This window comes from Cyanistes caeruleus, chromosome 1 (assembly GCF_971803275.1).
Source record: "Cyanistes caeruleus chromosome 1, bCyaCae1.hap1.1, whole genome shotgun sequence".
In the NCBI taxonomy this organism is placed as follows: domain Eukaryota; kingdom Metazoa; phylum Chordata; class Aves; order Passeriformes; family Paridae; genus Cyanistes; species Cyanistes caeruleus.
In genome coordinates, this window is record NC_141701.1 from 129530525 (window position 1) to 129553901 (window position 23377).

General features: G+C 36.3%; 1 protein-coding gene across 19 annotated transcripts in view; it reads right to left on the reverse strand.

Moving 5' to 3' along the window:
- Positions 1-890: 890 nt before the first annotated feature.
- Positions 891-23377, reverse strand: part of ANKIB1 (ankyrin repeat and IBR domain containing 1) — an 88524-nt gene continuing 66037 nt past the window's right edge. For 7 of the 19 annotated variants that reach the window (XM_086857534.1, XM_086857547.1, XM_086857565.1 and 4 more), the window contains 13 exons: positions 23090-23234; positions 21630-21796; positions 17384-17472; positions 16246-16376; positions 12108-12242; positions 11467-11553; positions 11306-11372; positions 10797-10942; positions 10033-10211; positions 9428-9479; positions 6164-6275; positions 4416-4549; positions 891-4070 (listed from right to left, as the gene is read on the reverse strand). In XM_086857534.1, the coding sequence (XP_086713660.1) occupies positions 3318-4070; positions 4416-4549; positions 6164-6275; positions 9428-9479; positions 10033-10211; positions 10797-10942; positions 11306-11372; positions 11467-11553; positions 12108-12242; positions 16246-16376; positions 17384-17472; positions 21630-21796; positions 23090-23234 (2197 nt within the window). In that variant the 3' untranslated portion in view covers positions 891-3317. The remainder of the gene's footprint in view (positions 4071-4415; positions 4550-6163; positions 6276-9427; positions 9480-10032; positions 10212-10796; positions 10943-11305; positions 11373-11466; positions 11554-12107; positions 12243-16245; positions 16377-17383; positions 17473-21629; positions 21797-23089; positions 23235-23377) is intronic. The other 12 variants (XM_086857616.1, XM_086857632.1, XM_086857642.1 and 9 more) reach the window with 3 other exon arrangements.

The window sequence follows — 23377 nt, forward strand, 5'->3', positions numbered from 1 at the left end:
AAACTTGTAGTAGAGCCAAGAATTCACCCTGGTTTTTGTGAGGCCTTTGGGTTTTGGCCCTCTTGAGGGACATGGGTAGGTAAAGTAATGGCACAGATGACATAAACTGACCACGAGTACTTGGTTCTTTCAAGGCATGTTAAAGCTGTCTCTTGAGCCAGACAATTGCTTGTAAAGAAACTGACTATCATTGTGTCCATGTTTTGGTTTCCATTCTCACCAGCCTCCCTGAGGATTACAGTAGCATGCCTTCTGTGAGGGTGCCGAGGCACTGGAACAGATTGCCCAGAGAAGTTGGGAATGCTCCATCACTGGAAGTGTTCAAGGCTGGGTGGGATGGAGCTCTGAGCATCTTGGTCTAGTGAAAGGTGTCCCTGTGCATGGAAGGGGGATTGGAAGAACATGGTCGTTAGGTCCCTTCCAACCCAAACCAGTCTGTGATTCCATGATCTTGGCATGCTTGGTGGAGGAAGTTGATATTACTGTAACAATGAACAAAATAGTTTAATGCTATTAATGTAACAAAGACACTCTGGAATTTCCTGGTAACAATGAAGAGTGGATATTAAGTGGCACCTAAGTAACACTAATTAACAGAATCATTCTCAAAAATTAGTCCCTCCTCTTTAGCACCACTATTTGTAGTGATAAGGCATTACTCTACAAAGAACCCGTGCACAGTATGGCTGTAACAATTAAGACAAATTCTATTTTAGATTTTTTTCAAAGCTTAATGATGGTACCTTATATTTACAAATGAAAACATTCAGCTTACTACATGGTGTCCAACTAATCTGGCACAGTACCGAACATACCCTGAAAATGTCCATCAGCAGTCTCAAGGATCTGCTACAGAAACCCTAAGATGTAATGAGACAGAACGGAATTAGTTTAAGTAATAAATGTTTAATCAAAGAATTTTACATATTATTAACAGCATTCATTTGGCCAAACATCTACATGGTTGTAGTATCCTACTTGTATATAAAGTGGGAATGTATCAAGTATAGACTATGAAAGTGCAAATAACAATTCAAGGTTAGAGTAATTTTTTTTACATTATAAAATTAACAGGTTTACAAAATAGTCTTGCCAAACTTTTATTTTTGAATTGTAAAGTCAATGACTATGGTGTTAAAATAAGTACCAAGAAAATACAAATTTAATAGTCTAATTTCATGCTCATAAGAGTAACACGGAAACAATGGATATACTGCACAACCTAACCAAATTACATAAAACCAGAACCCACAAACTTCACTATCTTCACAGAGAGCACTCTTACATATCTTACTGCAACTTTGCAAGACATCTCAATGCAATACACAATCTTTTTGTGAGAATCTTTCTATTCAGAAATTACCATTCAAGGAAGCTATGTGAGTTAAACAACTTTCAGACCAGTTCATGATGACAGTTCATGAAGGACCGTTTTAGTTGAAGGACTTTATACCTATAGATATTTTTCAAAGGCTCAATATTTTGTCAGGAGTAGGGTGGCTAGAGGAAAAGTTGGAAAATTATTTAGACTATTCTAATTTAGTCTCTCTAAAGATGCTTGAAAACGGACAAGGTTTTTATGGGGTGAGGGTAAAATATTCTTATTTCATTTTTTACTAATATGAACCTTGTAACTGCAAGGTTCCAAAGCTGGATTTGCATGAATTAGTTACCAAAACATTCACTTAAACTCACAGTAATCAATACATAAACTTTGCTATCATGACACTTGCCTATACACACTCAGTAGTAATAAACTTTTATATCATATCAACAAATCTCTGGTAACAGTTAAGCAAAACTTAAAATGGAGTGTATGTAATTTGCTCATGTTATGAAAAGTTTTGATTATATGTAATTAAAACAGCCATTTGAACAACTTATTCTAGTTGTAATTACATACTGTACCATTGTATCTCACTAACTGTAGATCGATGCTTTTAAGCAAATCTAAAACCAGTATTTTTGTTTTTCACGGTACAACAACTAGGAAAAGGTTTTTTTGTGGTTTGTTTTTTTTTTCTTTTTAAATTTTTTTTCTTACACTAAACAGTAATCACACAGCAAATGAATATTGTGCAATTGAACAAATACCTAGTAGTGTTTTGTATATGCAAAAACACTGACTGAACGTTTAGTTATTTACTGTAAAGGCAAGGCCATGGGTGGTTTTATGGAGGTCTTTGCAATTAATAGCATAGTTACTCCAGAACAAACACTGAATTTGAATTACTTGTTTAACTGTGGCAACTATCCAGTTGGGTTAGGCAAAGGCACCGTAACATGTTGAGCAGGATGTGTTATCTGAACTTTTAAGTGTGGGACTGGCTAATATATGAAAATTCTGTATTCCTATATTTTTATAAAATGTTATCATTAAAAGTAATTGCACTATTAGTGCATAAAATGCTTCGTAGAATTATGAAAACAAAGAACTATGATTGCACTTCCATTAAAGTGTCTCAAAATACAGCATAGCTGTTGCTAACTCACTGTATTTTAATATTTAAAATAACTGTTTAACAGCAGCATTAGGTTTTATTAACTTAAGATACAGGCTACATTTAATTAAATGCAGTCACCATGGCAACATACGCCAGTTAAATTTAGAGAAGCAATGCTACCCAGTGGTTTCTTTCACTGCTAAGAATTGTGGGATTAGTTGGATAGAGTAACACTGCACTGTTTCATTAGGCTACTGCCAGTTAACTTTTCACAGTTTGGCACATTTGGACTGTAAATAGACATGAAAAAATCTTTGATTTTAAAGGGAAAGAATATCCCCTAAAACTTGTTCCTGGAGCAGTACTACAGAGAAGCATTAAATACCTCCGTTCACACTGCTAACAAAAATGAAACGAGTAAGGAAAAGTTGTGGAAAACAAAACCAAAATGCAAATGAGCTGCTAGATGTTATTTTGGTGAAATTATGAGTTCTAAAAAATGGAATAAACTATTTCTTAGGAAAACCAACCAAAATAATCAGTGTAAGCCTTTAATCCATACTTTCAAGTTAAGGATCATCAACCTAAGGCTAAACAGATGCTGCATTGTATTAGGAATGTGGAATACAACCTACTTATTCCTTTCTCTTGAGAGCAAAAAGGCAAATACTACCTAATCAAATGCAAAGGATATTCCTTGAAAGGTTCACATTATTATGAAGAACTACAATTCAAGAGAACTCCTAAATATCCGTTGGTATGTCAGTGGTTACAACTGAGTTGCAATTATGTGGATCAAAGCCTCCATAATGCTTACTCCACATACTGTACCATCTGTCACCACCATTCTTTTACTCCAGATTTACTTTGTATTCATACCAAATGCACATGTTCAGTCCATTCACTTGAGGTTTGAGGAGTCTGACTTGAACTATCTCCTGAAGCATCTAGGGTGCCTGTTACCTCCCTGTTATTATCACCAATTTGTGATACTGTTTCACTTGGAATAATGTTTTCTTCAGAAGTGCTTTCCTCTGTTTGGGTTCCTCTGCCTTCATTTTTGAGTGCATCCTCAAACAGTGCATGCTCTTCCTGAGGCTCCAGCCCTGTGTCTGTAAGATTTGGTTGCCCTGCTGACCCATCTTCAGTACTGGGATGCTGTGACTCCTCATCTGTTTCTGTACTTGTTGAGGGGATCAGAGCAATACTCTGTGGGTTCATGTCATGAAACCAGGCCATAATATTTCCAAGCAGATTTTCATTGGTATTGGGATCTTGACTGCTGGATTCAGCATCGCTTGATGTCGAGTATAATCCACTTCTTGTCTCGCTGCAGGGGTGGGAATGAAGACGATCAGCTGAGAAGGGATCATTGCCTGTACCCAGTCTCATCAGACTGTCACCAAGTTCTAGCAGCTCAGAGCTGCTCAAAGCACCCCTTGGGTTGTCTATACTTATGGGAGCAGAGTCCAGTCTTGTAGGCAAAGAGGTACCTATTGCTCCTAAAGATGCCTCATTACTTAGAAAGTCTCTAGTTTCTTCATCTATGGCCAAGCCAGATTCTTGTAATGAGAGCTGAATAGCTAGCAGGATGTTTGGGTCATCTTCATCCAGAGAACTCAGAGCCTGTAGAAATACATAAGGTTGCTCTCAGAATAAAACTTGCATCTTGTTACACATTTTGGATGAAAAGTTATTTTGGCTCAAATCTGAAATTCATTCATTATTCCTACATGTCCTTTGTCAGAATCACTTTTCACCAACAGAGCTAACAACATGATTGAAAAAGTAACTCTTGTAATGTCAGTGATTGTTTAGCAATTCTTACCATTGCGAATGTGTAATTTGTTGTCCTAGATTCTCCCTTTCTCCTTGAAGAATTAAGAAAATTTGCAGAGACAAAATGACACAGAAAGGCAGAGCAGAGAGCAAGCAAAGCAGAGAGAATGGAAAAGAGATTAGGGGAGATACCTGAAGAGAATCCTGGTTTTCAGAGCGACTGACAGGGGTATAGTCATGAAGCGAAGAGCTGTGCAGAATACCCATAGAAGCTGAACTCACCATGGAGGTGCCATGTCTTCTACTGCTGCCACCTTCCTGAGTGTCTGTTTGGGCAATCAAAACAAAAGCGGTTGAAGAACCAGCAAGAAAGCCTCCTCCATTGTGATTTACTGACAGAATCTCTTCCTTCCTTTTGGATTCTAGTTGTGTAATTTTACTCCTTTATTCACTCTGAATAAAAGAATCCAAACCACTCCTTCCACATCAGCTCTCACACAGTGGTGAAACATCAATCCCACTGTTTTAGGAATGACTGCCTGGCTCATTTGTCCGTCCTGCCCTCAATACCCTTCTCTGTGGAAACATGGCTATGCCATTGGGAGCACGGGCAGAAGGGGCAAAGTGATTCTAAGGCACATACATGATTTATGGAAAGCCCTGAAAATGACTGCATGTGGACAAAAATACAGGATGCATTTACAGGTGGATTACAAATCAAGTTTGCCCATTTCTCTGTTCTTTCAAAGACAAAAACTCTGCTGTAATGTTAACATTATAATAGCTTTTACTGTAACATTGCAGCACAATTAAGAGTAGAGTTGTTAGTGAATACTTCAGCAATTACTGACATTGCTGTTTTCTTAAAAACAACAAAAAAACAGAAGTAAGATGCGGTTTCCAGAAAAAACTGCTCTGCAATAAAAATAAATGTAAATCTTTTGACTTTGGAAAATGGAATTTTCCACTCCAAAACTCAAAATGTGAGACTGAAATAAAATAATGTTCACTTGCATGCTTTAACACTGTGCACTTGGCCATCGCTACTATATCCAAGCATTCAGTCAAAATCTAGTCCTTGAACTAACATTCAAGTTTTGCATTTTATTTAATTAAAATTAATTTTAAAATTAAAATTAATTAATGGGGAAGAACCAAAGTTCACCAAAATTTTGATTACTTTTTCTAAAATAAAAGATGCACATGATCCTTTCTCCTCAATAAAAGATCCCTCCTTTTGGTTTTAAAGAACAAGCTATATATTAAGTTCCTGAGACACAGGAGTGAGAGTTTGTGCAGCCTGGCTAAGAGACTGAGCACACAGACTGGCAGCTCTGCAGAAACAGTATCACAGCATGATTTGGATTCAAGCTATTTCTGTACCTTTGCTAAAGTTCTAGCAGAACTGAGCCAGCCCAGACAGCCAAGCCACAGAGAGACCTTCAGGGACTGTACTACCAGCCCTCAGAAGAGCAGCTGGAAGTCACAGCTCAGGCCAAATTCTTTCCTGGCTGCCTTTGCTAATACAGCTTCTGAGGAGAGTTTTGGAATACAGCCTTAGGATACTCTTCCACAGGCCTGTAGCCTCTACATTCTATGCACAACTGGTTCTTTTCATTGGTGTAAAAGACCTGGTGTATGCACGAGTGATCTTCAAAATTTCTTCAGAAAAGCAAACCTGTGCTGGACAACTGAGGAGTTTTTAGTGGGATGATCAATGCATTTCTCTTTCAGAGCAGCAGCAGCCACAGTGAAGTCAACAACACTTCCAAAATCACATTAAAAAACCTGCAGAGACAAGCCTTTATTTGTATCCTGGAAAATACAGCCATGTATCTGAAACTTCCTTAAAGTGTATGCACAGAAGAACAAACACTGTGGTCTCTACAAGCGACTCCTGAAGCAGGAAGAGAAAGAACCAGCCCCAGAGAGCTCCGTACCTAATGTACTCTCACTGGGGTCATCAGGGTCTGGAGTATTACTCAGCAGACTGTGCATGTCTCCACGTCGACGCTGTCTGTGCCTCCTCCGATACTGAAATTCAGCATATTCCTGCATAAACCAAAGGTTACAAAACACAGGGCAGCATGCAATACTATTTTTCTGAGTAACAAGCACCACATTTTTATAAAAAATGTGTGATTTTATATGTTTATTATAAAATCATCTGCTTTCAGAAAAATGAATTGCAAATTGTATCATGCGATGCTTAACATAAATAACAAAAAAATCCAAGGTAATCCTAAATCTATAAAACAATGAATTAGCAAAAAAAAATAATTAACTAGATGTACTACCAACATTTTAATACTTGCAATCTCCTTTTTTAACAATTCCAAGAACACATTCCTTGTTTAAAATCTTTGACGCCAAACTTTATGTATGCACACATCGACACACTTTTTAATAAATGCATACCCATTGATTTTAGAACATAAAAATAATTGATGTGAATTAAACCAATAGATTATCTCAGAATCTCTGGTGCCAGCAATTGGCAGTAGAAAATAACCTCAAAAAGACTACAGAAAGCTGGTAGACATACAGTGGGACTTGATGCACTTTTCCCAGACTCCAGGACACTATGGCTCCAGAACTTCTTAAGCTGTATCTGAGACTCTTCTACTGGACAGTCTATGACAGATTTGTATTCCATGAATTACAAATCTCCTCTACTTTTGCTGAATTTGAGCTGCTAGTGAGCCATACCATATTGATTTGAACTCCTGCAGCCTGTATTTTCTCATATTGTGTGTGCTTGGATAGTTTATATACATAAGGAAAAGACTCTTGACCACATCAAGCTAATATCCCAATGGTTAATTATCTTTATACTTGGATCGATTTGGATATCTTTCCTAACATGAAGAAACTAGTTTTATGCTTGAAGGGAAGTTTCCAGGTATCCTTTCTGGTACGTCCAGCTGACACTGAACCTCTCTAGGTAGCACCTTGTGTAATTTCAGTTATTCATACACAATAAAACTATGCACAGTGGTGCTCGCTCTTCTCTTCAGAAAAGAATACTGTTTTTATTTCTGTGAGCTCCAAGTTGGAAATCTGTAATCCAAAGGATTCATTTGGCCAAATGAATTGGGAAAGGTACACAGTACCATTAGTTTTCCTTTCCTATATTAACTCTTCATCATCAACATCTAAAGGACCTAAAACTGAAATCCAGAAGTGTTATTTCACTTACACGATGACCTTATTAATGTAGATGGTATTATGAGAGTATTTTCCATGAACTTTCTCAGACCAAGTTCTTACTCATAATGACATATGCAAGACAAAAGGAATAGTCACAAAACCATCTGTGTGGGCAGTTTTTTCCCCATGGAAATGGTAAGAATATCAAAAAGTAGCTTTATTGGACCAGACAAAAGGTCCATTTAGCCAAATATTCTGTCTTCAACAGCAGTTAGTAGCATATGCTTGTTAGTCTCTGGAACACCATAAAGAAACAAGGCAAACATGAAGTGATTCTTCTCTAAAATATTCTTCCAGCTTTTAGGGATCTCAGGGATTTTCTAAATGCAAGGTGGAGCCTTAAACAACATAAAATTAAACCTTGATATAGAACAATATAGCTGAATTATTTAAAAAATATATAATTATATCACTGAATCAGAAAAGGAATCATGGGAAATGGCCACTGAACACTAAGATTTATTCATCATACCAGATCTTAGCTCTCATTTGTTTTCAATAAAATAATAGATTTTACTAACAGACACTTAATTTTTGGTTGGTTATTAACCTTTAGAAAAAGATCTTAATTACTACTTATGAAACCTTATTTCTTACTACATAGAACAGTTTTCTACATGTGAGCAAAAGAAATTCTAATTTTGTTGGGCAGAAACATCTTGGCTTCACACAGTGTTCTACAACAACCAGCATTCCTTGCCAAAACCAGTAAGATTTTGTTTTCTATAATAATCTGCTATACACAGTCATTCTACTACCTGTCAGTAAAAGTACAGCTCTACGTAAAATACTTTGCAGTGAAATTCACTGAAATAAACAAAGATGACCATTACTAATTCTATAAAATTCCTTTAGCATAGGTGGTTGCAAGTATTCGTGATAGCTACATAGCAAAGAAACCAACTTGCATCACACAGTGCTACATTTAGGCAAATCATAAAAACTCATAAGCAGATCATCTAAGCACAGCTGCAATTGCACCTCCTGCTAAACAGCTTTTCAACACATTTCTTATCAGCTTCTTCTCATAGCCACTTCCACTGATAATATAGTAATATCACAATGAGTTTGATGTTGGCAGATGTGGGATTATTTCACAAAAGGACTAAAGGAACTGGACAGGAGAAGCAGCTGATTTTTCGTAGAGAAGCGAGCCATGTTCTCACCAGCATGATGCTCACCAACAATAGCAAAGGAAATATATGGAAAAAGTACATGGAGTTTTCTAGGATGTTTAAAAATGACTAGCTAGAAAGAAAACAGCAAACAAGGAAATGTTGAAATGAAGTTTCCTTCCTGACTGAATGCTTTAATCTAATGTTCTTAAAACATTAAATAAAAATTAAGATGATAAAGAAAAGCTTTAGAGGAAGCTTCTCATTTTTCAGAGCAGAGTCTCAAAAACTACTTCACTCTTTCCCATATACAGATCATAAAAGATTTATTTAACAATGATGATTTTTGTTCTTGGTAAAGTAGCAAAAATTATTGTCATTTGAGTTTGCAGTTTCCATCCTGCTTCAGTACATAACAATAAAAATAAATATTTGAAATATTTAACAATATTTAGGAGTATGCTTGCATGTTTTTGTTGGGATGGGAATTTTTTAGACTTTTTTGAAATTCTGCTGAACTGATATTGCATTCAAAAGTAATCTACAGAATTTCATACATTTATTACTTTAAGTTCTCCAGCACACAGACAACAGTTTCTATTAAATTTTAAAACTGGTTATGTACTTGGAAAATGAATGTGCAATAGCTTGTCTAATGCCACCTTACATAACTTCATCCATGTTAGAGGCATTGTTTAGTCATTGCATAATTACCCATGAATATATTTCCTTCTATTGTGAAATAAATGAAATGGAAAGCTTAACCAACTTGAAATGCTTCGACTCAAGATAAGGAAGCTCTTCATGCAGATTGTGATCATACCTGTGTTTCTAGCATATGCAGAACTAAGTTAAAAAAATTAAAAAGAAATAGTTTACCTCAGGGGACGCAAATCCTAAATATTCCCAATCCCATGTTCCACCAGCAAAGCTATAAAATGGAAAGATACACCATCAAATTTAGAAGTAGGACAAATATGAACAACCTCTAGAGCTTCAAAACTTATTGAAATCTGAAAAGTAGTGCAAAAATTGTAGCTCTTAACAAGCCTTCCCCTTTAATTCTTGACTCAAAATTTATTTTGAAAACCCTACAGTTAAATTGTTGACTATTCCAGAGATGGCTCATATGTTTAGCAAATACATAAGGGGTTTTTGAAGTGTTTTTGAAGGTATTTAGTGACAATCTTGATGGAAAAAAGTGAAATGGAAGCCATGACATTCAATCATTAATATACTACAAATGGGGAAGCAATTTAGGTTACAACACACAGAGCAGTGATCCTCCTAAAGAAAAATATGTTTTTCCCCAAAGGCTGTAATTCCACAAGGATGAAATGTTCAGGAAAATGTAACTTTCACAGTGATTTACAACCACCACACTTAGCATCCTCCTCATAGTCAGAGAACAGCAATGGACTCACCCACTTGGGCAGCTGTCAAAAGAACAATTTCTGACTTGTGCAGTGTTTTGGGTGGATTACCTGCGCCTGGGTGCTTCTGGAGAGTCTGCAGGAGCAACTCCACGGGCCACAGAGGCCAGGAACTCCTGTCGCTTCTGCTGCACAAGACAAGCTGCTCGGATGATTTTATGGCGAGGTGTCCGAAGGTAAGGCCTGTTCACTTTCTGTGCAAGGTCTTCAGTGACCATTTCTAGGTCTGTCTGCAAGAGTTAATAATACAGAAAAAACAGTTTTACAGGGAAATGCAAATCAGGAAGAGTTCTCCATAAATACTGAGTGGAATGATATCAATTTTCCTGAAAATACCTTTGAAATACCAAAATACCCCAAAATATCTGCCCCATAGCCTACTCTTTTACTGACCTACATTCTGTCCTCCAGCTTGGAGCAGGATTTCCCTTCACTCTGAAATACTGAACATTTTCAGGGTACCTAAGAGACAGGAAAGGAGGCAGCAGTCCCAAGTACTCCCCCAGTTTTGCCTCCTCCCAGTTGTCAAACACATCGGAAGGGAAAGAAAGGAAAGAGAAGCTAGAGAAGGAGATGAAGACTGAAGCTAAAATGTTACCCTCAGAAAGCAGATTAACAGGAAATTTTCTTACTTTCCCCCTCCATCTGTCCTTATCCTTTTCCTTTGCAAAGTGATATAAAAAATGTGCTACTTTTTCAAACTTGGTTACAAATACAAAACAGGTTTTATACTACAAAACTGTCAGAAAGACACTGATAATGAATATAAAAAATATAAAGTGCCATTAGGAAAGTAAAATATATCCATTTATTACCTGCATAAGTTCAAATATTTCTTTCTTTGTGCTTTTAGGCTCCAAAAAGAATCCATATGGATAAGAACACTTAAGAATGCGGCGAGTTTTTAGAAGCTCTTGCACTGCATCTTCAATGAATGTGGTATCAGGACAGCCTCCCTCAGCTGCAATACAAAACAAACATTGGGAAAGTACTTTCCTGCTGATGTCAGCATTACGTCTGTGCATATCAGTTAAATATTTTGCAAGTAAAGAGCAGCAAGTTCTCAATGACTGCACAGTGTTCTTACTAAAAGATAAGCACAGAACATTAGCTTCTACCATACTAATGCTACTTCCTCCTTGAAGCTTTGGAATAGGTAAGATTTACTGTACATTTAACTTTCATCCAATATTTACAAATTCTAGTACTGGAGGGATGACATCACACAGCAGGCTTGATGTGAGCACTGTTCAAAAAAGAACAGTTTAGCCACAACTGTGTTGATCTGATTTCAAATCAAAGGCAGATCACAGCAAATACTTACTTCCACTTAGAGCTCTACTCAACTGCTCCATCTTTTCTTTGGCTGTTTTTAGAAGGCGTTGTTCTAACTAGAAAAAGAAAGTAAGTAAAATACAATAATATAATTATTTTTGGATTAATAAAACAGAAACAAACATCAGTAAAAAATGGCTTGACCCACACCTGGTAGCTAAGTTCATGGTTCTTAAATCTTGTATAATAGTGCATAAACCTATCAAGCTCTTGGAATCTTCTATGCTTCTTTTCAGCCTGGAAAATAATGGAGAAGCAAAAGAAACCAAAATAAGTCTTATCATTTGATACAACAATCACCATTAGATATAATTAAATAATGAACTGTTTCTATTCAGACTATATTTAAAGTATTGTACACAGTGCTGAGTGCCACGTAAGTAAAGAGACAAAATTAATTTTTGAAATTCACAAAGCTGCAAATATTGCAGCCAAAGAATTGCTACACTGTCATGCCTGCTATATAAAGGAGCTTTCCAAAAGCCAAAATTAAGGCATGTCTTCTGTAGTGCACAGCAGCTAATTACAGGACCAGCATGCTCATTTCACAAAAGGAAACCATGTCACAGAGCAGTAAAATGACTTAAGTCACCAGTGGTTGTTAGCAAAGTCAAAAGCAGAAATCTTATGCATCCACAAGTAAGTAATACTTTCTTTCTTTTTCTCTGATACATTTAAGGTTGTATTTTTCCGTTTGGAACTGTGGTTTGGAAGAATTTTGATTAAACTTTTCCTGAATGGAGAATTGCAACCTTGCTGCTATTTTTCAAATACACACATTCATTTGTTACCTCTACTGTCATCTCCTTGGACTGTTCCTCTACATGCTGAATAACTTCATAGCGAGTGCATCTGTAGTAGCCTCCAGTGGAAGAGCTGTGCTTCTTCCACTCTTCTAAGCATATCCAGCAAAAGTCATATTTGCACTTCAGAAAAAAACAGGAAAAAAAAATAAAAATTGAAATGTCTTAGGTTTGGCATCATTATTCCTTTATGGACAACTTAATTAACAGCATTCTGAGTGTAAAAATTTTTTGAGGATCCTCCTTCCTAGTTTACTTACTCAGGAGATCTGTTTATGAAACTATATCAAACCATGTCAGTCATCATTTTTGTGCCTTGGATCATTAGACTGTGTTGGATCTACCTGTTAAGTTGTAAGTGAAGGAAATAAACCAAATGGTAAATACAGCTGATCAGGCCTGGTTTTTTTGTTATTGTTAAAAAAAAGTCCCATTTCTTTAAATAACAAACTATTTATTAATAAATATTTATTAACAAAATAAGAAACTATTCATGAGAAAGACTGAATTTTTTTTTCCTAATATTACTTAAAAAACCATGATTATTGGTGCTTTTGTCATGTGGTGTTCCTGATACAAAATATTGATAACAACTTCTAAAGCAAGAGAGAAGTCTGAACATAAACTCTGATGAGTGACTACTTCCAGGTGAGCCTTTTCTGCACTGAGTAAAGTGCTTTCAAAATGGGTAAAACCTTACAAGGAGGTGTAAGGTGACTTATTCAGGCTTCTCTGCATCAGAGAAGATCAAACTGTGTTAAATATTCTCAATTCAGCAGTGAGTTCTCAGCTAGTTAATTTCAAAATAACTGGAAGCTATTTATAGACAGATAGGCAAAAGACTTCACAATTTGGTGAATCATGTTTATCTGTCTTATAGAGGAGCAAAGAAAATTTACATTAATCAATATTAAGCCTGGTGTATTATGAGTGGCATTTGACAAATTAAATTTCATTTCTTCTCTCTTTGATAAGTTTAACCTTTCCAGGAATACCTACTCCATACCAGATGTGTTTGTCTGTAGTTACTTTATACTATCACTTAGATGTATTACAGGAAGGAATGAAATCTAATTCTTGCATTGTACATTTGCTAATTTTGTCTCAAAAGTCTGTAGTGCTGATTTTCTTCTAAAAAAACAATGAAGACTAAAATATTTCTTCTTCTTGTGCTGTTCCTTCTTGTTTTCAAACATTTTTTAAAGCTGCTGGTTTATAAAAAAGGATGACAAGTGCTGAGAATAAAGTACAAGAACAACTGTGTAAGTGTTGAGTATCATTGCATCATTTGCCTACCATTCAAACCCATTCATATTCATTATAAGAGAAAGAAATCATTACAAAATATTCAAAAGAACAATATATGAAACAATATATGAAACAATATATGAAACAAGGTGTTTCACAGGTAACTGAACTAATAAAGCTCGACTTCCTATTAATTTATGCATATATGCTCCTACTGCAACAATCTCAACTCTCCCAAATTATCTGCCATCTGACCACTTCATTATATTTATCTTTCAATCTCTCATACCTCCAAAAGCCTCCTCAAATCCAAGATTCACATAGTGTTCCCAGACCCTCCTCCCAGTATCTCAGTCTCATTAGACATTCAAAACCACATCAGCTGTTTCTACACACTTTCAAAACCCGAAATCATTTTCAAGAAGGGCAAGAAGGACAGCCCTGGAAACTACAGCCTGTCAGGCTCACTTCAGTGCATGGTAAAATCATGGAAAAGATTACTCTGGGAGGTACTGAAAAATACCTGGAGGACAATGCAGTCATTGGTCACAGCCAGCACAGCTTTATGAGAGGTGGTCTCGCCTATCAAACCCAATTCCCTTCTGTGACAGGGTAGCCCACCCAGCTGATCAAGAGAAGCCAGGTGATGTAACCTTTTTGGACTTCAGCAGAGCTTATGATGATCTCTCACAGCCTCCTTCTGGACAAAACATCCAGCACAGTGCTGGAGAACCGTGTTACGAATGGCTTCACTTGGACACAGGACTTGAAAGAATACTGGGTTTGCCAATTACACTAAATGGGGAGGAGTGGTCCACTCTCTTGAAGGCAGGAAAAGGCTCTTCACCAGAGGGTGGCTGGGCACTGAAACAGGGAAGTGTTCACAGCACCAAGCCTGACAGAGTTTAAGAAGTGTCTGGACAAGCTCTCAGGCACATGGTGTGACTCCTGGGGTGTCCTGCACAGGGCCAGGAGCTGGACTTCTAATCCTGGTAGATCCTCTCCAACTCAGCATATTCTATGATTAACTCCTGAGCTCTGTTTTATGTGTCTTTATGATCACTGAGCCTTGTATCATCGCCACCTGAGCTTAACAAATCCCATCTGCTGCCTTGCCATGGTCTGAGCCAAGCATGATAGGTAATTGCTGAGCCCATAACAACTGGGTAGGTATTTCAGCCTCTCCCTTGGTGGCAGTACACATGAAGTCTCTGCATCATACAGCTACCAAGTTTCATGAAACTTGCAGCAATTTATTATCTATGAACAACCTCTTCTTCCTTGAAATCAAAGTACTCATAAGGCTAAAAAAACAAATATAGATGGTGGAGTGAGAAAACAGGACTGAGTAAGCCTTGCTTTGTTAGAAGCTGCACTCATGAAACAGCGAGAAAATGCCTGCTTAAGTACAGAAAACAGGGTTTTATGAGTAAGGAGTATCCCCCTCTACACCAAGGTACATACTAGATGCTAAGAAGCAGCCACAGCCCATCATGTAGTAGGCCTGAGCAGACCTCCCTGCAAAAAAAGGCAGAACCTCCATCAGGGATTGTTACTTCAGCAGAGGAAGAGACAAGGGAGATGACCACTATTCCTTGTGTCTGAACTCTGCAATTACCTTCCTCACCAGGCTGAGGGGAGGCAGCTTCTGCCTGCTGAGATTTCTCCGTGACAAAAAGAATCTGAATGTTTTAAGGACACTTCAAGCTGCCTATAAGCATCAAAAAAAGAGAAGAGACCTCTGATTGTCAGCTATTGCCTTAGAAAGGTAAATTATCTACATTCATCAGTGTTTAATGACCAAAGTCTTCTCCAGCCTGAAGCTGCTTTGTTCAACTGAGCTCCCTAGCAGCAGCTGCAACAAACATACGTTAATAGAGTTTTAGAAGTACGGAACTTAAGAGCTCTTTTTAAAATCATTTAAGACAAAAAACTCCAAACCAGCAAACTTGGCATAAATCAAAGTGTAGGAGAATGTTCTCTGCTGCCAATGATACCAAAAAAAGCCCTGATCTTCAATTCATATCACAGAGAGAATATGTAACAATATAAAGAAAATGGGATCTGCATAGCAATAGAGACCTTCACATTTTCAGAAAAATAAAGAGAATTACTTTCTAAATCTGTTAGCCTTTTATTGTAGGCCAACTATGTCAAGTGTTCACTACGTTCCTATTTTTAATGATGCTCCTCAAAGAGGTAATAGTTGTAGTTATGTCAGATATTTCTGACATAATGAAACAGTTTTCTAAATATGCTGCTTTTAACTAACTTGAGCGAAAAAGCATTTTCAAATCATACTGAACTCATGGCAAAAATATTCCTTCTATTTTGGTAGCACAGTGCAAACTTGTGACTAATTTTCTGGCTGCTGTCATCAATAAATTTCCTTTGGAATCACTCTTTGCTGTCTTTTCATTCCTACTGATTAATTCCTGTTTACAGTTTTCCACCTAAATTTCTCTTGCTTTGTTGCTATATTAGAGAAATAATGAGAAAGAAAAATATGGTAAGGCAAGACTTTTATTAGAGCTAAGCCTTCCTTAAAATCTTACATCTGCCAATTAAAACTGTTCTTCTACATTATTAATGACTATTAAACCATCAATTATTTCTGCTTCATACTATATTGGTAATTATTCTTAGGTGTTTATGAAATTTCAATCATTATAATGTGCACTTGTCAACCAAACAGATTTCAGTCAATATTGAACATTTTCTAAATACATGTAACCTGCTAATTATCTAATTCTTTCAACAGGTTCCACTGGCTATCAGGCATGACCCTTCAGAGCTTTTGGACCTCTGTGATCCTAAAATAGATACAGGACATACAAAGCTGAATTCCTCAAGGAATCCCATGATGGGTCCTTCTTACCTTAGCACACTGCATATGGTTGCAGCCCTCATTCTTCTGGATTGGAGACTTGCAGTTGGCGCAAGGTTTGGAGTTGGTCAGTAACCACAGGCAGTTGGCAGCGTCCTCATAGGCCTCACTCACTCCCACAACTTTTTGAGGGTGACAGGAGGATGTGGAGCATGCAAAAATAGAGAGGTTGAAATTGTGCTTGTGTAATCTTGTGTGAGAATCAGATTAAGAATGATGCAAGTTTCCCTATTTCTTGACAAAATATTCAAGTTTTTTGTTATATATTTCTCACATATATTTTATTATTACATTTTCTAATTTATACATATATAATATTAATACACTTATTATTTCAATGTATTTCCACACATCTATTTTAATATAAATTTATATACAGTATATGTGACAATTACAATATATTAAAGGGACAAATACATGTATGAAAAAAGCAGGTAGTTATTTTGCCTCTTTGTAAAATTTTCTATGCTTTCCAAAATATTTATAACATATTATGGAAAGGCTCTGAACTGTGGTAACCAAGTTAGTATATATTCAAATTTCTGTCATCTTTTCTTTTTTTGTTAACATCAACTAAGAAAATATCTGTCCTGTATAAACCCAACCTTTATTATTTTTATTTTTTTTTCAGTAAATATTACATATCATTAAGCCATTTCCTACAACTCCCTTGCAGTTCGCCCTCAACTTTACCATTATTGTCACCTATTGGCTTGAATTAGTTTTAAAGCAATAAAAATCTTCATGGAACACTACTCAATCATGGGAGTAGACTGAGCTAAAAATCAAAATTGGGCAGGGTAAATGAAGTTATATGCAGGAATGAATTGACTAATTAATGAAACAAAGCTTTAAAAGGAAGGAGTTTTGCATACCCTGACTGAACAACACGTGCATTTTATGGGGAGGAATGTTCTACCAAGAACAGTTTACCATAGTGCTGCAGTTAAAGTGTAAGCAGCCCCTCATTCAGGAGTATCATTTTCTTCCCCTTTTACCCTATTTTTCAATCAATGTTGAAACCAGTTTTTACTTAATGCAACTAAAAAAAAAAATCTGTCTAAAACCAAAAGATCAAAATGGCAGCAAAACACCCGTGCCCTCCCTGTCAGCCCTGCATGGCTCTTACGTTCTTCTGGTTTCATTTCAGATATTTTCTGTAGCCAATCCTTCCAGGTCTGGCAGTCACAGGGTTCGTGTGCTTCACCAAGACATTCCCTGAAAAAGAAGGTGTATACACAATTACTTACAACTCAGAGATTTAGAACTAAAGTTGAAACTGGTTCAAGGAAAAAAAAAACCCAAAAACAAAAAACGACATGCTCAGAATTTAATTGTCAGGAAAAAAAAAAGCCAGCTAAATAACATTGTTTTAAAATACACTTAGACTACGTGCTCAAAAGCATGGATGACCATTATTAATAAAGAATTTAAATGAGACAGGAAAGGAAAGAAGCTTCTTAAAGTTACAATCTGAAATAAATCAGTTGGCTTGCAATTTGTTCTTATACCTGGGTATTATTTTAGTGCCAAAAAAGTGCTCATATAGTTTCTGTGATAAAAGTAAACCAGACTAGAGAGTTTATCCAAAAGCAGGTAGTTTGCTATAGCAGAAATGTATTTTTGTAGAATTACTTGCATCTGTTCAGTTGCAATAATAAACCTTTAACTAGATTCAAGCTTTTAATCTAGAACAAGATTGAAGCCCTTCAGCACCAGCACCAAGTATTTATGGATATTTACTCCTACCACCAGAGTGTCTTAAATGCGGGCTTGAACTTATTTACATGGACACAGTGGAGTAATGAGTCTCTTGAGCTTCTCCTGAAGTTCCTACTAGGATTAAGGATGGCAATCACTACTACACAGTGGCAGCAGATATATGGCTTCCAGATGGTGCTTCAGTGTGGATGTGTCAATATGCACTCCGGATTTGTAATAGCTCCTTTTTTTATACTAGGATGGCAGCAAATAGCCTCAGACATCTGCCATATCAAAGTAAATAATTTCAGATGGGCAGCAGCTGAATCAGAGCATACACAAGTTTGCTGCAGGTCCAGTGGTGGATGAACTGCTCTCTTGCAGCGCGGGTTCAGAAGCTACATCAATACTCTTCTGATTGCCTCTGTCCACATTTTAAACAGGAATTCAGAAACAAAGAAAAGGTTATGGGAACAGTTTTGAACTTTTTTCCCCTTTGGTAGTCTGCTAACAAAAAAGCTTAAATTCAGTACATATGCATCTCTGGTTTAGACTTAAGATCTTAGCTGGGAAAGATTGTACTAGAATGAATAACTGGTCTGTAATAAGGTGATTTCAGCCTTGGTTGAAAGTTAACACCTTTCACATCTGTGGGACAGTAGGACACTTAAATCATTGACTTCAAGAGTGCCAACTCACAGTATTTTTTGCCAAAAAGGACTGAAACTAGCAAAGATTTAACACTGACCAGCTCAGTTTTAAGTTAAAAGCTGATTGATTAGCCAATCTTTTATGGGGGAGTGGGAGGAGGGTCACATGTCTTTGATACTTTCAAATTTGTAAATCTGTGGATTTTTAATGAAGTTCAGTCATATCTATTTCTAAACCTTTATATCTATAGCTATCTATATATGACAGTTACAACGGTTGTTCAAAAACAACTTCTCATGGAAGAAGCTCTTTCCTCAGCCCACCCCAAAACAAGCATTTTTTATGCTGGGATGTCATTTTACTAGAGTAAGAGCATTGAGCCTCCTGTTTGTGAAAGTTTTCATGAAAGTTGTATTTTGGATAGACTTCCTGACAGCAGTGAATGAAAGGAACTGAGCAGCTGTGCCAATTAACAGCATGAGCCTCCCCAGACGCCTTGCTCAATACTCAGCAGGATGATTTATTTGAAGGCGCAGCACATACTTATTAAAATTGTAGCAAGTTTCAACACATCAAGTTAAAATTCATGGAAGGCCTAAAAACATCACCAAAGAAGAATGTAGTTCTCATTTTTTTTCCCTCTCATGATAATATATTTTGAACCAAAACAGGAAAACACTGTTGCAACTTAAAACTGGCGTCCCAAGTGCACCTGAGGAGTTGTCGCTCCTGCAGAATGAGACTCTGCCCCTTGCCCATATCTAGGATGAAAGGAGTGAGGACTGATGGTACAAAACTAAGTTTGCACTGCCTGCTAAGACTGTTTTCCACAAGTGTCTGCTTGTTACAATTTCTTGTGCTTCTGAAACTGGTTGAAAGGGGTTCCAACATGTTGAATGGTTCTGAAAATAAACTGATGTAGGATTTGTGCACAGTTTTAATGTATACTGCATTTAAATAATTCACAATGCTTTTTCTGAAAGGGAATAGGATTTTGTATTTGCCACAACTGATTACATTTTGTTGAAGATGCTGTTAGTGGTGTGTAATAAAAACTCAGTAAATTCTAGGGAACTCTCCATTGAAGAGGAACATTCCTACTCTGACATTAAAAAGAAAAAAAAAAGAAATTGCTCAATGGACTCAGAGAATTTTCCTGCTTTTATGAGCATGAAGACAATAGATATAAAAAAACGTAAATTATTATCTAGGGGTTGGTTTTTTAATACATAAATTCTAAAGAATCTCTTACTAAATGCAGCATCAATTGCTATTACAGTGTCTAAGCTGTAGATTACTGGGATAAAACCTGCAGAACTGAAAGAAATATGGGATTTTGGGATGTGCTGGTGAAAACTTAAAGAGACAAAGCAAGCTCCCTTTAAACACACAGTGATGATGAAACTCTTGAACTGAGAATGGACTTTTTCTTCAGAGGAATTTATTCATACATAGAGTTTTTGTACAGTAAGACTAGTGGGGTGTCCTTAGCAAATGGTTCTAATTTGAGGTACTGCAGGATGCTTTCATTGCTAACAGAACTTTCTTGCCATTGCTGAAACTCTCCATTCACTTTTGTGGGAATGAAAAAAGAGGCTTTGGAAAGGTCTTCTTGGACATTTTCTTGCTAACATGAGATATTTTTCAAGACCTTAACTGTGCAGTATTTCAAAGCATTAATTAAAAGCAAAATATACAGAAATATTATCAGGAAACATAAAACCCCCATTTCTCTTAAAAATTAGTCACTCAGAGAACATTTTCAGCCTCAGAGAACATTCTGGGGAACTCTCTCCTTCATTTAATGTAAAGGAAGCACAAGCTATCATTGTCTGAAGGTTCATGTCAATATGACACTGAAGTGATCTCAGGCTCCTTCAGGTTAATGTAAAAATTGTTTGTCATCAGAAGCAAGGATGAGAGGATGGGACCTTCTGGTGGAATAGTACTAAGTTTTATTGTATGTTCATTGGTAAAAAACATTTTCTGGTTTGTTTCCATGGGATTTGTTTCTTTTTGAGTTCTCCATCCATAGTAAATAACCTCTTTCGAAGTTCTGTTACCTGGCTTCTGTCGTTATTTCATTAGGTCTTTTTTTTTTTTCTCCTCTTTCTCCTTTCATATGGGGAAAGAACTAAAATCAGAAGCATCTTTCATTAAAAATTATGATATTTGGAATCAAGCAGATGATTTAGGATGTCCTTGTATCATGGTTTCAACTGAAGAATTGCTGAACCTGTCTAAATGTCTGTACTTTGGTTGACCCTTTTTCATTTCCCAAGAACATAAAGAAGTCCTGCTAAAATAGTCATAAATTGTCAGTCTGATAATGTCAAGGAAAAATATGTCAATTCTTTTTTACTTTTGTTGATGCTGTTATGTCCTTTTCTAGGAAGTGCTGAAGATTGGCAGTCTGAGAATTGTTTTACAAAATATCTGGCTTTTTACTCCTTCTTGAGCTTGTACTCATCTTAAAACTCAGTAGAAGATAACAGAAAGAAAAAGTGCTGAACCTGAAGTGAAACAAAGATTGGAGTGATCCAGCAAACAGAATAGCTATGTGTGAAGGAAATGGCTCTTCATGGCCCCATTTAAACTCCAGCTTCTTTGATGTGATTCTAGCAAAATTCAGAAAAATCTAAACATTGCTGGTTCTTTTACACTACAATTGAGAATGTGCCGTGTTTCGATTATACAACTATCCAGACACAAAAATCCCTGTTCCAATATCCCATTTCTCCTCTGTCCCCTCAGAACAGAACATCACAACACTCCATGCTGTTGTTTTGCACCTAACAGAGCCAATAATGACTGTTGGATTATAAATTTTTGCAGTGCCCCAAAACGCTACACTATTTGTGCACATGAGGTTATTTAGTGCATGGATAGAGGACAGTACTGTCATACAACATTCCATACCAATTTCTGTCACACTCTTGGTGCCACGTGGGACTCTTGAATTAGTCCCTGGAATAGCAGTGTCTGTGAGGTTATGTAGATGCAGGTAAGTTTCCAGTACTAACCAGCAGAAAAGATGTCCTTTTCCACAATCTACTGCAGGGGCTTTTAGCATAGGGAAGCTAAGTGTATCTGATCCTGTTGAATTTGACCCTTGTCTTGTTAACCTTACTGCTCTTTCACAGCCAGGTATAGGACACCATTTAATAGCAGGATTATTTTCAACAAAGGCCTGTGGGGAAAAAAAGAAAAAAAGCAAAAGATTGTACCACGTAAGATCAGATTTCATTCTTGATTTAAAACAATCTGTATTCATAATCTTCCTTTGAAGGAACAAAGCCAAAAACTGTAACATCAGTCTTGTATCTACAAGGACAGACATTTAAATGTAGTTCTAGAAAGGAAATAATTGAATTTCCACCTTTTTTTTGTAACAACAGTACTTCAAACTTTCACTAAGAATGAAATTATTTACATTCCAAACAAAATGTTCAACCACTGTGAGTTAAATCCTTTATGATGTGGCTTACAGTAAACTTCTGCTATATACACACTGGCAATACCTTTATTCACAGAACTGATTCTTTCAGTTGAAAGAATGAAAACTTACTGATTAAACAAAAATACCACAATAAACCAGAAATCAGAACTAGACTAACTCAATAATTTATTTCCCATATTTTTTGGCTAATGTATCAGGCCTTCTTTTGTAAAAAGAGTATATAATAAATGAGGAGAAAAAAGAAACTTCCACTTCTTTGCTTCAAACCTATTCTGATAATCAGTCACTTGAAATAAAATATGCAAAAGATGAGTCAGATCTGGTAATTTAATTTGCATCTTACTGTGTATTAAAGAGACTTGTTGCAGAGAAAGTACTGTACTGTAAATGAAAAAATATTTCTGTACCTCTGCCCTGCCACTAGCGAAAAAGCAGCACATTTCTCCATTTATGTTCATTACTACACTAGTATAAAAGAAGAAAGTTAATTAAAATATTACTTTTAAAAACAAATTGCAATGATGAAAACAGATACATTAAAAAACCCAGGAAAACCAAATCAAGCTTTTCCTACTCTACCCACATACAGCAAGCATGTCAAGTATTGTACTAGGAAGTTTTTTAAAAGGAAACAGGTACTATTTCTGAATGCAGTAAAAATAATCTGAAAGCTTTTAAAATTCCAGATTGCAAACACAAACAGCTCTGACTATTTAAAACCTTCATATCACCTGTTAAAAAAATGAGTTTGATCAAATTATTTTATTAATACTGCATTAGGCAACATACTATGGAAATGGCATTTCTACTTAAGGAATATATGAAGTGTTTCTTTTTTTCTCCATGGTACAGCAAATATTGATATTATGCTACATAAGAGCCAATACATATTTGTACATATTTGTTTACGAATTTCTACTTGGAAAGTTACAGATACATTGGAGCATTTCATACAGAAGCTTTAAGTCACTTTTTATAAAATGGAATAGAGCTCAAGAGTACAAGAACAGTTTGATAATTTACCTTAATGTCAAATTGAAGGTATCTCTTGTCCATCTCCTTGGAAACCACACTTTCTATGATGTCTACAGGCACAAGCTGGAAACAATCATATGCTGGGCAAAAAATGTTGTGAGCTTCACCTTCCTGAATTTTCAGATTCAGAAATCTGCCAGAATTTTTCCAGTCATTATTTGTGAATAAAAGTAAAAGGCTGTTGAGTACTTTACACTATGTTCACATGTATTTACAATGATTACTTTTTAAACAGAGAATAAGAACTGTCCCTTTCTGCTCAAAAGAGCTACAAAT